The sequence below is a fragment of the Stegastes partitus genome, unplaced genomic scaffold (assembly GCF_000690725.1).
Source record: "Stegastes partitus isolate 25-593 unplaced genomic scaffold, Stegastes_partitus-1.0.2 Scaffold1236, whole genome shotgun sequence".
In the NCBI taxonomy this organism is placed as follows: Eukaryota; Metazoa; Chordata; class Actinopteri; family Pomacentridae; genus Stegastes; species Stegastes partitus.
Genome location: NW_007578967.1, coordinates 22,412 through 38,451, shown reverse-complemented (window position 1 = coordinate 38,451; position 16,040 = coordinate 22,412). Strand labels below are relative to the sequence as shown.

Genomic DNA, 16,040 nt, shown 5'->3' with positions numbered 1-16,040 from the left:
AAAAAAAAAAAACATTCTTCTAACAATGAGTCAGCAACACTCGTGTTATTCAATCAGTTCTAAAAATTCTCAACTGCAGCTCAACCAAATTTGATGCAACGGAAATAAAGCACACAAAAAACCTGCTACTTCCACCGTAGTCATAGCGGTGCAACTCAGATTCTTCTGTGAGTGTGCCACGCTTGGCAAGCTTAAAAACAAAAATGGATGCGTTTTGTAACAGAAAAATCCTGGTCCCAGTACAGAGATATCTTAGGTGGAAGGGGTTAATTTTGCCTCGAACTCCTCAAACCTGTCATCATCCTCACCTCTGCTCTTGTTGATCTGCCCTGAAGGTTCCGCCTCGGGGACTATTCCCACCACTGTCCTGTCTTACTCGGACTACATCTCCCGTCCGGAGGAGCACAGCAGCCTCCTTCGTTTTGACAAGGGTGAGAGGGAGAAGCAGTGTCGCGTGGTGATTATTGACGACTCGCTGTACGAGGGCGAGGAGAGCTTCAATGTCACTCTGTCGCTGCCTGTCGGGGGACGTCTGGGAATGCACTACCCCACCGCCAAAGTCAGCATCTTGGAAGATATGGATGACGGTGAGCCACGCACTCAGATGATATACTATCTATCTTTGCATCCGTTAGTCAGGAGATAATTGGCTGTTTGTTCCTGCGCTTCCTCACTTGCCTCTATGTTTCTATTTCCAGTGATCTTTTCCGCAAGTTCTAATATCTTTACAGAGAAAATTCAAAAATCAGATTCCGGTTAAACAGTTTGTGAATCACAGAGGTTGCACAAGGTCTCAGTCGAGTGATTGAAAGGATTTAATTTATTTCTGCGTGGCTTCGACGTTAACCAGCATATGCTTATTTGCACTCATTCAGGCACGTTTAAGCGCAGTGTGTGGGAGTCAGTTCACAGTGCTAGAATCTCTGGCATTTTTTAAATTGTCCTCAGAGCTGTTATATCACAGAATTTCTCTTAATTAAGCTTGTTTACAATCTTTCTGGGTGTTGAAGCATGGCAGGATTAGAGCTCTGGAAACACCCTGACATAGACCTTCCACTGGCAGCACATGGATTTAATCAATCTCCTTGTCTTGCTGATATTTTGATCGCTTTTAATTGCAGTCACATCGAGGGTCCAGTGGGACTGCATGATCGCATGTCCCCTGTCAGCTTTCATCCAGTTCCACCATCATATGCACAATGCAGATTGAATGTTCTAAAAGGCAGCATAATGTGCAGAAGATTTATCTGGGGACCGACAAGCCTGCTGGGAAATACCTATTCCAATCTACAGGCTTTCTTCACCATCTCCCTACTCTGCATTGATTTACTTTATAGACCTCACAGAGACAGATTGATGCCTCCGCTCAAGGTTTTTTCGGCTAAATGCCGTAATATAGATCGTTACAATAAAAGTCGCGCTTTTTTGTCTTTGCTTGTAGAGATGTGTGAGCATCGGTTTAATACATTTGGGTCAAATAGCAGCAATGCATCAAAGGGTTTGGCTTTTATTTTCGTCAAGGCCATAAAGACAGTCTCAAGGAAGGATTTTTTTTTTTTTTGTCCTCGTGCATACTGTGGCTCTCATTGTGCCGCCTTGAAAGCTCACCCACCCGTTTGGCTTTTAACTAGACAAATGCAAACTGTCAGACTTAAAGCACTGCAGTGACACACAATATTTTAGGATAAAGAAGATGCATTAACAAATAAATGCATGTTGTATGTGTTTAAACAGAGTGTAAATGACTTTTTTTTCCCCCATTGTGTGTCTGAGATGCTCCACACGTATGAACACAAATTCTATTTTAGTGTTCTCTTACCTTGATCAGTAAAAAAATGACCTATTTATTCTTCATATTCTCTAGCTGGAAATGAGTGCCTGCCGTATAAAATAACTATACAGGAAAAGAAAATGTTCCTTGTGCGCTCTTCACCAGAGCAAGGAGCTGTGTTAGATTTAAAGCCTTTATTTAGCTGGGCGTATTGGTTAAAACGCTCACCAGTTCTGACCTTGCAGTAAAAGCAGATTACATTTTTAAACAGAAAATGCATCACATAGCCAGATAGCCAACTGCAGAAGGAGGTCATCAATACAAGTTTAAGCCTAAAAACCTGTGTGGTTTTTTTGTTGTTGTTGTTGTTGTTGGTTTCTATCCAGGTTATGATTAAATCTTAAAAAAGATGAAGTCTTATTTCACAGACTGCCTTCCCTTTAGAATACTCTCCGTCTTCCTTCTCAGTCGCTCTTTCATTCTTTCATGAACTGTTTGTGTCAGGAAGAATAGTGTCAGAGAGGACTCATCACGCTATTAACAAAGTGCAGACTGGGAAAAATAAAACAATGACGACTTACAACTGAGAGCTCATTTAGGGATACAAACAATTGTGCCAAATTGACTATGTGCACGCGTGCGGAGGCATCTGGGGGCTAGTTAACAAGAAGCATGACACACTGTCTGATTGTTAGTAAATTGTCAGAAGACTTCAGTCTTAGTGCCGAGTTCAAAGGAATGGAAATGTGTTTGTGAAAGCCCAGCTCCAGTGAGAGATGATGTGTCATTTTTAGCCTCCCAGAGGATAATACTGCGTCTGACAGTGCTCTAATACCTGCTCCCAGGCAGTCAAACTACAGCCTCCTTCTCTTTAGCGCGAGCTCAAATCACCAAGGAAAATAGCGAAACGAGATGTACAACGGCGCGTGTTTACTTGTGTACGCAAGGTCGTCTGCACGCGACTGCCTATGCCCGCGCCCGGTTAGACCTTAAATTCGGCATCAAAGGTAAAATCGTGAGAGAATTACTTGAGAAACTCTTAACTGTGACTGCTAGTGCTCTCTCTAGCCCCATTTTTCCTTCCCCCAGGTCAAAGTCAAGTTCAGTCTGCTGCTCTCCTTCCATCTATTTCTCTACTACCAACTCTTTCTCTCTTCTCTCTCTCTCTCACGCACTTTCTCTCACTTCAGCTAAAAAAAAAAAAAAAAGGCCAAGGGATGTCTGCTCGATTTAGTACTTTATCAGATTAAACTCTACAGTACCTGTCTCCCTGAGTGTTGTGCTCTGCATGGCTGCACACTTTGACTCAAAGTGAGTGTTGTCATCTCCTTGTACCCTGCCAAGGAGAGAGGACACTCAGGGTTTTCGGTTGGGTGCATATGGCCACAGCTGAGTTTGTAGAATTGTAGATTAGCTCAGAGTATTTCTTGGAAGCCCAGTTCTTCATTTCAATATTAGGGGCAGCCTTACTGCTGGTCACACTGATGCCGATGCATTGGTGGCTAGTTTTTAACGGCTTTGCTGGGGGGCGAAGAAGTCAAGTTATTTTCCACTTCAGGAGGTGGATTGCAGGTTGTATTTAAAACAGGAGAGATGTTGGTTCTCTTGTTGTCAATATAAATATACCAACATTTTACCATTATGCATATGTGCCATTTTCCACCACATATCTGAGTAGTTTCTTGTCTCCCATTTTCTTTATTCTCTTCCTAAATTTTGCCTTCTGTTACATGAGACTTATTCACAAAAAAAAAGAAAGGTAAAAGCAGAAATTGTCGACAATCTTGCAACAAGCACAAAAAGCCAAGAAGCAAATTAACCAATAAAAGATTCCCAATCTCACTGCATCTTAGATGAATAGTTTATGAGCGATCCACAATCCATTTAAAGAGTTGTTAAAGCTCCTCTTTATTTATTGATGTCTTAAAAGTAGCTCTACACTATTGCTCTCTTCAGAATGTGCAGATCTATAAAGTCCCTGCCTCCTTTCTCCATCCACACCTCCCCGCTCGCTGCACCTGGAGCACACCAGCTCACCTACGACTCTACTCAAACACTGTGAAACTGGAGTACTATGGCAGAATATCAACCATACATATTCCAACTAGGGCCGTTCAGGACCGCTATAAAGCCTCTCTGAATCTGTGTTTTTGCCATCAGGAGGCTGTAGCTTTAAGGTGGAAATGTTAAAACCATGGCAATGACTGCTTATTTCGCTCATGATATGCATTCCAGCATATAAAAAAAAAAAAGATATTTGAAGAGGTAAAACCGCTCAGAATAAAGAAGTAGAGAAATGTCAGAAAAACACCCAACCGTTCCATATTCCCTTTGTGAATTTGAACCCCAAGCGCTAATGTGGAGTTTATAACATGAAGCAAAGCGCCTTGGGGTCCAAAGCAGCATTTACAGGCAGATTTTTTAACATCCTATCAGCTAGCCTTCCTTCCCAAAGCAGGGGGGCCCTTCTTGAAAAGGACAGCTGAGAATGCGCTATAAACTGTATTTAAAGGTGCAGAGACACACAAATGGCTACAGACGCCCACACAGTTGTAATCATCACAATTTGGCTTTACACCTTCTCCAGCCTTCGCACACACTTCGGAGTGCTAAACCGCAGGCGTGGCCCCGCGGGGGAGAGGAGAGGATGCAGTTCTCATTCATCAGTCATCACCCGACTCCCTCTCGCGGTGTCGAGTTGAAGACATGTGTGAATGCAGACATGTATATTAGCATTCAAGCAGAATCTCCCAGTACAAAAGGAATGCTTGCCAGATTGCTTACATATAGTGCTTACAGATGTGCTACATGTTGTTGTCGAGGCATGCAGTAGCATATATATTTTTTAAAAAAAACACAAAAAAACACTTACAAGCCCCCACCTTGTTCACCCAGTGTAATGGTCAGAGGTTTCTCTATCCATGCCACCTACGCTATCTGTGGTGTTCCTTTCACTCTGCCATTGTGCAAATACACAAATTCTATTTGCATTACAAACCTGCGCTACATCTGTTAGGCGAAACCTGGTGTGTAGGAGGAGCAGGTAAAAGAGAAAGACAGATGCACCGAGGAAACAAGTCTTTAGATGGAGAGAGAGAGAGAGGGCACAGGCTGCACTTGATGTGTAACGATACTCGCAGGAAATTGCTGCCCTGAGCTGCCACTTATTATGCCAAGTTGAGAGTCAAAATGTAATGGCAGTAAATTTTTCTCAGTCCCTCAGTTATGTACGCTATGCTAAGCTTTTGTCTTCTGGCCCAGATATAAGGTATATAAATAACATATGAAAGTTCATCTATCAGTAAAGCAAGATTCAGGAAATAATATCTTTGGACTGTTGCGTGTTTGATCGTGACACAGACACAAAAAAAGATAATACGCGTACTATATTTGGATTATATGACAGAATATAAGAAACAAACCCGAGTGAGAATGAGTAGCGGCTTAAAAATGGAGACAGAAGTACTTTTATTCTGTCAGGATTTTTTTCTTTTTGACTTGAGGAAGGGGCAGGAGGGGGGCTTGCGAGAGATGAAGCTGTCAAATACACACTGGACTGCCTCCACTTTGCTGCCTCAGGAAACAATGCCAGTTCAAACAAGCCTTTGAGCAGTCTGGGGGGCCGCTTTCTCTCTGTCTCACTATCTCACTACTCCACATTCAGAGAAAAACACACACATGAAAAGAAAAGCCTTGTTTTCAGTGCTAACTGCATCCGTATTTGTTAAAAGTACTTAATTCCTCTGTCAGAAGAAACAATGGCAATTAACCGTGAGGTCGGGTGAGAGGGCAGGAAAGGTCGAAAGGTCAAGCTTCCCTGCGGTTTAACTTCAGACTAATGGGCTGTCGCTTTTTGACCTCTGTGTCCGGCTGCTGGCTTTACAAATGAATCCTGCCAGACTGTGGGTGGCTGCTGACAAGTCCAGGTTACCACAGGTGCACTCAAAGCGAAAAGATGACATTCACGCTATTGAAAAAGTAAAAGAACGAAGCAGAAATTTTGCTACTCCAGTAGGTCTTATCATGTCGAATGCCATTAAACAGAATTTTGAGTGTAGAGTTTGAGTTTTTAGAGCAACTTAAAGGAGGAAGTAAAGGCCAAATGAGCACTGATCTAAAAGGACCCCAGAGTATTTGATATGTCTGAAAATTAACAGCAGGATGTCAGACGCTATGAAACTGCATCAGCAAACAGATTCATGAGCAGGGACCTCAAGCTGAAACACTCGATAAGTTCTGAAATTATTATTGTGCACAGTAAACAAGATTTGCAATTCCTGCAACTTGTTTATTTTTTGTTTTTCTTTTCTTCTCCAGCTCCAGTGTTTTACTTTGGAGAGGTGGAGTATCATGTGGATGAGAGTGATGGGTATGTGGAGGTCAAAGTGTGGAGGACGGGAACCGATCTGTCCAAGACTGGGACCGTCACCGTCCGCTCTCGCAAAGCGGAGCCTGTCTCTGCAGAAGGTAAGCTCCCATCGCTTCTGGCTGATTAGAAATCATAGAATTTAGCATTAATTATCACACCTTTTTACTCTTCATGCTGCTTTCTGTCCTTCTTCCAGCTGGTATCGACTACGTGGGCATCAGTCATAACCTGGACTTTGCCCCTGGTGTCAGCATGCAGACGTTCAGGGTCACCATTCTGGATGACCTGGGGCAGCCGGAGCTGGAAGGGACCGAGAGCTTTGAGCTGGTCCTGCGTATGCCGGTGAACGGCATCCTGGGAGAACCTGGAAAGGCCACAGTCTTCATCAATGACTCAGTATCTGACTGTAAGTGATTGAATTAGCATGAGCCCCAGGGGATAGACCACGCTGAATTTGATGATAACGTGGCTTTTCCTCTAGCTCTAGCAGGTTAACTTTTTGCTTTTAGTGGAATGTCTTGATAATTACTGGAGGAATTGCCATGAAATTTGATATCCACGGTGCCCAGAAGATGAATCCCAAAGAGTTTGATGATCCTTTAATCTTTTTTCTTGGCTGCCACCAGCACTTTTCACTTATCCTGTGAAATATATTAGTATCTACTCAGGGCACCGACACAAAATATTGTACAGATATTCACATACCCCTTATCAGGATGAATTGTAATGACTTTGGTGATCTTTGACTTCTTATCTTGTACCATCATCTGATCAAAATTAAAATTTGCCCAAGACTTGGGTTAATTATATTCCCATCAACTTCATCTGTTGGCTCGCTAAATTAACACGTTGAGCATTTTATAGCAGGATACCGACGTGACATGTTACCTATATACAGCCCCATGTTTTTTCTGTCCAATATGTGCATGTCTTTGTGTAAGATGTGAAGTGTAAAGTTAATTATTATTGCATATTATATATGATAGTGTTTTTTAAAAAACACATGAAAGCCTTGAGAGGTACGAATGCCTCAGAGACATGTTTTTCAAGCTTGTCATGAAAACTCCTTTGCACTTCTTCATAAAACGCAACCTAACAATTAATTTGTCACTTTTCTTTTACTGTGTTTTCATAGTTCGCCGCCTTCATTACCGACGTGTAGTCAGAAAAAAGCTTGTTTTGACAGCCGTGCTATTTGATTTGCTTTTTCACGTCAGACTATCCGGGATGAAAGAAATTATCCCTGCCATTTGTCACATCTGATGACTGAACTGTCCTTTTGACTAACAGTGCCGAAGGTCCAGTTCCGCGAGCCGCTGTACACCGGAGAGGAGAGTGACGGTCAGATCACAGCAATGGTGTACCGCAGTGGCGACATCAGACACCAGTCCTCTGTTCGCTGTTTCACCCGTCAGGGCTCTGCACAGGTCGCCTCCGACTTTGATGAGCGACCCAACACGGATGCGTCTGTCATCAGTTTTTTACCAGGTACTTCAGTAATCACACATGTTTCCTCTCAGTTTTTTCAAATGTGTCTTGCGCTGTGAGAGATGGCACCTTTTCAATTAAATAAACAGCTCCTCTGGGGATTTTTTTTGTCACACGTTTTGTGCACACATCACCTACGGCGTTGTCACTTTCTGCATTTTTTTTCTCTTTTTTTTTTTTCTTTCTTTCTACAAAACATGTGAAAACAGCTCCCTGAAAAGAAAAACAGGGGAAATAGTTATATAAATAGTTGTATAAATAAGATATTACATGCTGTAGAAATGAAAGAACTATTGTAGAACGTATTCTATCCTTTCTTCGACCTCAAATTTTTTGACATGTCCTGTCAACCGTATTCCTGCACACTCCAGGCGAAGCGGAGAAGCCGTGTATTCTTTCACTCGTTGATGATACGCTGTACGAGGAAGGAGAGGAGCTGCGTCTGGTCTTGGGGAACCCGAAGAGCAACTCACAGTTTGGCGCATCAGTGGGAGCTTTGAATGAGACTCTGTTGAAAATCAAGGACACAGCAGACAGTAAGTGACATGAAGACGGGGAGGAGGAGTAGGAGGTGGGGGAAAGTCTGGAATTAAATATGTAGCGAAATAAAAAAAGTAGTTCATCAGTAATTTAACAGCTCAGGCTGTAAATGCAAACTGAACATATACTGTCTGTTTTAATTTAGAATCATTACTACCAATGATTGATGATTATATTATATTTTTATCCTTTTTCTGTGCACCTCAGAGCCCATCATTCGCTTTTTGGAAACCAAGTTCAGTGTCAGTGAACCGAAGGATGCTGGCGCCGTGGCAACTGTGAGGATCCCCGTGGTACGAGTGGGTGACACATCAAGAGTGTCGCTGGTGCGCGTTCACACTAAAGATGGGTCAGCAGTCTCAGGAGAGGACTACTACCCCGTGTCTCAGGGTAAATCTCACACGTATACTCATATGGCGTGTTGATAGTAAAAATCCCAAGTGAATACGAGAGCCGAATCGCAGTGCAGACTTTTCATGTGAAGCGTTGTGTTTAAATAAAATAATGGAAACTACTGGAGCATTGTTTGCGTAAGTAAAAACCGCTGTTGTCATCCTTTAACATGCTAAGAAATGCTTACACCATAAAACAAGCCTTCCATGTTGCATCTACTTCCTGTCTTCCCCGCTCTTCTCGTGGCACATCACTGTTATTAAAACATATGATGCAAAAACAACAGGGACCTACTGATCAATACATTACTCTACCACTCCACTAGTGGTCAAAGCTTCACAAGATACATTACTTTTCTTTCACCAGCCTGCAGGTGTCCTCCTCATTGATTTCCATTATGCATTTGCAGCAGCTAATAAGAAAAAGTTTTGACAAGTGTGAAACAAGGCTCCCTATAGGAATATGAAAGTAATGAAAGTGGGCATAGGGGTTTATTTGGGCAAGGGTCATTAATTTCTAATTTCATCCCAAATGGGGAAAAGGTAATTTCTGCAATAGTCCAGTGGATGGTCATGTAATTTTTAATAGAATTTCTGTATTCTTCATGCTTTGTCAGCAGGGTGAAATCTTCCGTTCTATCCGTTCGGCTTTTAGTGCAGTGAACCTCTCTTAGTTTAATCAAGGCTTGAAATATTTATATGAATACATTGAGTCCATTCAAATCATACCTGCCTACCCACCGTTCAAATTTCCCAGCAGTTTTGAGCCATACGGCGGTGAATTTCTCATTTTGCACAATATTTTCTCACTGCAGCACATTTCTAATGCAAAGCTCTATTACTTACTTCTCAAGGAGATGGACCACCTTTGGCACTATGCAAATAGAAACCTGCAATGCTTCTTAGCTAAGTGATATATTCCTCTGAAGCAATACAACGCGAATTGGGATAATCTGCAAGGCCTTTTCATTTTCTGTGAAAATCTGAATTCAGCAATAAAAAAAAAAAGTAGAGAGAAACTCAGCCTTGATGTCACCTTTATTGCCACAAAAACGTCTGCAGCCGATGCTTTGCACTTGTTGTAATAATGATCTGTTTGTGCTGTATTGTGTGCTGTATCTACTAGTTAATGAGCTACATTTAAAACTGCTTCCCTTGGTGTTTGTGTGCATCTCTGTTTTTGTGTGTGCCCAGACGTTGAGTTCAAACAGGGGGATAAGCAGCATGTGGTGGAGGTGGAGGTGCTATTTGATGGAGTCAGAGAGATGAGGGAAGCGTTTACTCTCCATCTCAAGCCTGATGAAAACATGGTGGCTGAAACTCAGGTCAGAAATGTGCTTAACAATCACACCACAAACACACAAAATCCAGGCTGACTGCAATGTTTTTTTCCGCTTGATGAAAAAAGTAAAAAGATGAAAAAAACAACAAAAAAAAACATTATTTTTCTTGATTTGACCCATATTTATCAAGATCTCTTTTACAAGGGTGTCCTGGCCCAGTCAACAGTAGCACTTTTACTATAGTTGCAGCCAAAAGCGCAGTGAAAACATTTCACAATAAATAATAGATTATCTTGGAAAGAAAAGAACAGTGAGCAGAAGTAAAAGAGGCAAAGAGGGAGAGAAATAAGAGAGGAGTTCAAAGAGACGCTGGGAACGAGCCACAACACATCCATTGGTAGTAATTCATGCTGTCTTGACTCACAAACATCTCTGTGTCAGTGTTTTCATCAGCCCTAAAGATCTTTTGTTTTTCTGGAACTAGGTGACTAAAGTGATAGTTTACATCGAGGAGACCAACAGCATGGCTGATGTCACCTTCCCCTCGCTGCCTCACGTGGTGTCACTGTTCCATTACGATGATGTCGCCCGGACACAAGAAAACCTCCACCCACCAGCCGGATACCCAGTCATCTGTGTCACAGTGAGTCAAGCTGATATTCAGGGAAGCGAGTGGCTTTGGAGATATCTTTGGAGCTGAATTGCTCATCCAAAAAAAGAAAAAAGAAAAAGAAAAAGTTAAGGGAAACTAACATAACAGTTAAACTTTATCCCTTTAATAAAGGTAGCAAGACTTAATCAGGACCCACCTCCTCCGCAGGTGGATTTGTTTGCCCTCAGGAGCCGTACTTTTCCTTAGCCAAAGTTAAACTGTCCTCCAGGAGTCGGCAAAACTTGTCCTTAAAAGACACATTACACAGTTTAGTTGGCTGCAGTCCTCATACGCAGGAGAATCACTTCCACTCTTGAAAAACATGCTCAGGGAGACACTTTAATGGATTCTCATCATGTGTTAAGTCATTTGCTCCTCAGGTGGCTGCTGCGCGTTGCCGACACCGTGTGTGTTTGTATGTGTGTTAGACAGTGACTGTGTGTTTATTTCTCTGCATTGTGGTCAGCTGCGTAGGAGGATCCCTGGAGAGACACAATGAAGTAGTCTTGTCAAAATTGAAGTGTTGAGTGCTGCACCAGGGGGCTCAATGTCAACAGGTTTAAAAGAAAAATCCCCAGAAACTCTGCAAAAGCTCAGCCCGCCACACAACAGCTCTCACTTTCTAATTATATAAAAAAAAAAAAAACAGCTTTTAAAGGGCTCAAATAAGGAAGCATAGCACACTGAAACATCTGGATTTCCTTGGCAACAGTCATTTACTTGTTTTTATTCTCTTCCTCCATCTCCCTGTCTGTCTGTCCTCGGGCATCTGCTGTTATCTTTCCCATCTCTCTGCTGTCCCTGCCTAACCCACCCACTCCTGCTAAATTGCTTATCCATCCTGCAGGCTTGCAACACAAAATACCCGGACTATGACAAGACGGGCTCTATCTGTGTCAGCGAGCACATCAACAACACCTTGACCCGCTACCGCTGGCTCATCAGCGCCCCAGCTGGCCCCGATGGCGTCACCAGTCCCATGAGGGAGGTGGACTTTGACACGTTCTTTACGTCCTCCAAGATGATCACATTGGACTCGGTCTACTTCCAAGCAGGCTCCAGGGTCCAGTGCGCCGCTAGGGCTGTTAATTCTAACGGGGATGAGGGTTTAGAGCTCAGCAGCCCCATTGTCACAGTCAGCCAGGAGGAAGGTGAGAACCAAACAATGAATGAATCTATGTCTTGTGTGGGTTTAGGAGAAAAAATCAACATGGATTTGGCACCATGTTGCAGTGAGAAAAGAGCTTTGTTCTCCACGTGTCATGAGTGTTCAGGAACAGTGCTTTTGAATGCAAACCAACTCTACAGTACAAGCATATAAAAGACAATAACTTTTTTTATTGATTGTACAGCTTTTGTTTTATGTCTGTCTTCCGGCTTGTTAAGAATTCTAAAAGTGCTGGAGAAGTAGAAGTAACAATGCCATAATGTAGAAACACCAGTAAAAGGCCTGTAATAAAATATTATTAGCATTTTTTTTTTATTGGTACTGATGTAGTTGAATTTAATTGTAGCTGGTCTTCGTGGATTCTGTAACCATGGATCACATTTTATAAGACAGAGCAAATTCTACTATTTTAATTGCTTCCAACAGCCCCACTAGACCTTAATCCAATGCTGCCACTACAACATATGTGCTAAGAATGGGTCAGAGCTCTCATTCTCTTCTCAAATGGGAAAAAAAAAACTCTCCTTTGCTGTTGCTATGATATCACTTATGCTGCGCTCATTCCACCTACACATCCTGAATGCAACAAGTTCAGACTCGCTCTCTCAGGGTGGTCACAAAGTATTCTTGGAAACATGGAAATCACTGCCCGACTCAGTAATAGTTCAAGCAGGTTATGAGCAAAAGATGGATTTAACAGTGTATGGCAGTGTATGTAGAAACAGCTAAAGATGGACTTGCATAAGTAATCAGCTGTAAATGCAGTCCTCCTACATTTCACTCTCCACCCTTGTGTTTAAAACCTCTCTTCTCCGCTCTGCTGTCACATGAAGGTATGTGTCAACCACGTAAGATGGGGACTGTTGGTGCTGAGCCGTTCTCTGCCAAGCTACGCTACACTGGAGCAGACGACCCGAAACACCCCAACCTCATCAAAGTGACTGTCACCATGCCTCACATAGACGGTAGGTAGGAGCTGGAGGCAGGACTCATACCACAGATGAAGTGAAGTGTAATGTACTGTGTGTAATATTCACGTCTGGGGATCCTCAGGAGTGTGACAGCCAGAATATAGATCTCGCCAGGTTGTATCGAATCCCACCGTAGAAAACCCTCCAGCACACCCGCTACTTAGCATTCCCTTCTTGATTTTTAATCAGTTTCCTTCTGCTTCATCTCTTCCAGGTCTTCCTTTTTCCTCTGTTGTCCCTCCCCCTCTTTTCTTTTCATCACTTTCCTCTCCCTCCCTCTTCCCTCAACTTAACTCTTCCACTCTGCATTTTTTTAAATAGTAATGTCTCTCGAATCTAACTTTGCCGGACACGCTCAGAATCGTCTCTGTTTTCCTCGCAGGTATGCTCCCGGTAATCTCCACTCGCCCTCTCATGAACTTTGAACTGACTCTCAGTCCCGACGGGACCCGGGTGGGAAACCATCGCTGCTCCAACTTGCTCGACTACAACGAGGTCACCACAGGTCACGGCTTCATCACCGCCTCGACACGCAGCCCTGAGAGCATGGGAGACTCGGCACCGTATCAGTTCAGCGGGCCTCTGCGGGGAAACAGCACACTGCGCTTCTACAGGAACCTCAACCTGGAAGCGTGTCTCTGGGAGTTTACCAGCTTCTACCACATGTCTGAGCTGCTCACTGACTGCGGAGGAACCATAGGCACTGATGGACAGGTGTGTGTATGTGTGTGTTTGTCTGTGTCTTTGTCCACAACGTATAAATTCCAATCTAGGGTTTGTATGTACATCTGTTTGACTGTTAGCCTTTGTGTGTGTGTTTTGCGTCCACCTGTGTGCGTTCCCGTCTGTATGTTCAGTTTATTTACGGCCTCCCAACGGACGCGCAGACAGAACGGCACCGTATTTGTTTGCCTGCATTTTACGTCTCATTCACCGCGTGTTTGCGCGCGTGTTTGCCAGCTCCGTACATCAGCGTGTGATTGATAGCTTTTAGTGTGAAAGTACACACATGGAAGCACACACGCTCAAACAAAGCACCGCCAACCCGCCAGTCATTCCCCTAATTCTCACCGCTGCTATCAATAAGGAGCATTACAGCTTAGATTCACATGAAATTCGGGAAAAATCATGAAAAGAAAACAACTTTATTTGGAGTCATCTTGACAAGCAGAATCTAAGTTTCTTGGGTTTTTCTTTTGCATCACTATTGAGCTCACCAGAGAAGACACTGCTGTTAAATTTTGGCATTATGTCCAGCTGTCAGTTAGCCGCTAACAAACTTCCAGCCACTGTTTGCCGCTGTTGCATCATTGCAGCAGATGTTGCAATTGTTATGTTACAGAGCTGCAGTATTCTCCTACTTTTCTCGTTGTTATTGTGGATCAGGAGACAGACCCTTGCTCCCTTGCTCATGTCCTGCTGCTCTTTTGTGCTCCTCCAGCCTTTGATCTATGAGCTTCTTCTTGCTGATCAGACTGCTGAATGTGTTCTTTTTTTTTTCCTCCTGTGTCTGTATGAGAGAGAAGGAGATGACGAGGAAGTAAAAAAAAAAAGAATTTACTTGTCCCGAGTCACAGCAAGAAGCTGCTTGCACACATTAGTTACACATGATCCCCGTCATCCACAAGACCTCAAGTCCTCTTCATTAAGGGAAATCTCTGTCACAGTGTCACTTGGGTCATATATTTTTCATTATTCTAAGAAGTGCTGGAAGAAAAAGAAGAAGAAGAAGAGGAAAAGAAGCAGTCGCTACCTTGCAGCTCCGCCAGGGCGCACAAATCATCTAGCACAGAAATAATTAAATAACTCAGCTGCCTCTGAAGAGCAAAATATTAAATTGTTTTAGAAAAAAAGGTTAAAAACTAACTGTAAATTTGGGGTTTAATGATCTTGATAAGTGTTTTGTTCTTGCTTTTTCATGACAGCTTTGAATTTCTTTGAGTTGTTTTTCTTTGTCTGGGAGATCGTGATATTTTAAGACAGTGAAAAAAACATTTTCTTACCATTTTGAGTGTCAGTGAGTCAACATCTCAATTTTTTCTGTTAGTATAGATTTATTGTAGGAGGTTGTTGCAGTAAAATTACTGTATAAACCTAAGACAAAGGTAGCTGTCAGCTGACATTGCAGCTCTGATTCAGTTTTTACACAAGTTAGCCTACACAGACACTGTGGTGCACTGTACTAGACTGGGACATCCTCTGTCTGCAAAGATATTATAAGAAACTCTTAATATCATGATCCTTGTTTTCAAATGCAATTTCAGAAATATGAATGGATGTTAAAATATGTACGTTCACAAGCGATGAGGAAAAGGGCTGATCAGAAAAGGAAGAGGAATAAAAGGATTAGGAATCACATTTATTTTTTTGTACTGAAATTATCTTCTGCCAGATTGCTTTTCTCAGTTTCTCTTCCCAGTTAATCTCCGTCTCATTATTCGTTTTGGCAATTGACGGAGCAAAGTGACACGCTTTCACTCGAAGTCAAACAAAGATAATTTTGTGCAATTTCAATCGCTTTCCAAGAAAAACTCTGGCTTTGTCAAACGTGTGTGTAGACATACTGCAGTTCAAGTCTGCGAAGTCAGTCAAAGTTGTTGAAACAACGTTGGGGAGCAGAGACACCTAGTGGTGGGGTTTATGCAACTACACCTTAGAGTTCTTAACATGAACCTTTTCTAAAGAAAGTGTTTAGTAAAATTGTAAAAGTGATGTTTTTCCAGCAAAAGAAAAAACATTTTCAGAAAGTTGTGGAATAGATTAGTTATACTGAAGGGATTACATGTTTACCACCAATACCCAGATAACAGGTGCATTAACATCCCACATATGCACTTCGACGCTATGTCAGATGCCTCTTCTGGCCTTAAATCACCAGCTTGGTTGCATCTCTCATTTCAGACAACTACAGATTTATTGATAACTGGCTGGATGAACAACTTAATGTATGTATATTCTGCAAGTGTTCAGGAAATGTGGATGCATCTTTGAAAATCTGAAATCATTGCAAAAGTCTCTCCCGGTTTCAAGAGGCAACCTCAAGCCTCCATATGTTCTGTTTCATTATATAAAAAACAAAGCACACCCAATTTCACTTTAGTTTTATTTAATTAATATCTCCGTACCTTAAATCATGTCAACTCAATGATTTGTAGTTAATTTAGAGTTCAAGAAGAGGTCTCTTACCTCAGTGACGCGACAGGTTCAAGTTGTGTGTTGGGATGAGATCAACAAAATCAGGAGCTTTGGTCCGATTTTAGAGTTCAGGTTTTATTATTAGAATTGACACAGGAAACAACATTATACAAAAATCTTTCAAAAACAAAAACAAAATATAAGACAACAGGGTCAACAACAACCTTCTCTCTTCAAGCCAATCCACAAAAAGCCAACAAAGTCCCTTCTT

The 16,040-nt window shown here is 42.3% G+C and overlaps 1 protein-coding gene across 2 annotated transcripts in view; it reads left to right on the top strand.

Annotated features, from left to right (window-relative positions):
• Positions 1–16,040, top strand: part of LOC103369072 (FRAS1-related extracellular matrix protein 2-like) — a 62,760-nt gene that overhangs the window by 40,288 nt on the left and 6,432 nt on the right. For both annotated transcript variants that reach the window (XM_008297675.1, XM_008297674.1), the window contains exons 6-16: positions 336–587; positions 6,089–6,238; positions 6,337–6,546; positions 7,431–7,628; positions 8,000–8,164; positions 8,376–8,558; positions 9,755–9,885; positions 10,328–10,486; positions 11,343–11,646; positions 12,497–12,628; positions 13,017–13,348. In XM_008297675.1, coding sequence (XP_008295897.1) covers positions 336–587; positions 6,089–6,238; positions 6,337–6,546; positions 7,431–7,628; positions 8,000–8,164; positions 8,376–8,558; positions 9,755–9,885; positions 10,328–10,486; positions 11,343–11,646; positions 12,497–12,628; positions 13,017–13,348 — 2,216 coding nt within the window. The remainder of the gene's footprint in view (positions 1–335; positions 588–6,088; positions 6,239–6,336; positions 6,547–7,430; positions 7,629–7,999; positions 8,165–8,375; positions 8,559–9,754; positions 9,886–10,327; positions 10,487–11,342; positions 11,647–12,496; positions 12,629–13,016; positions 13,349–16,040) is intronic.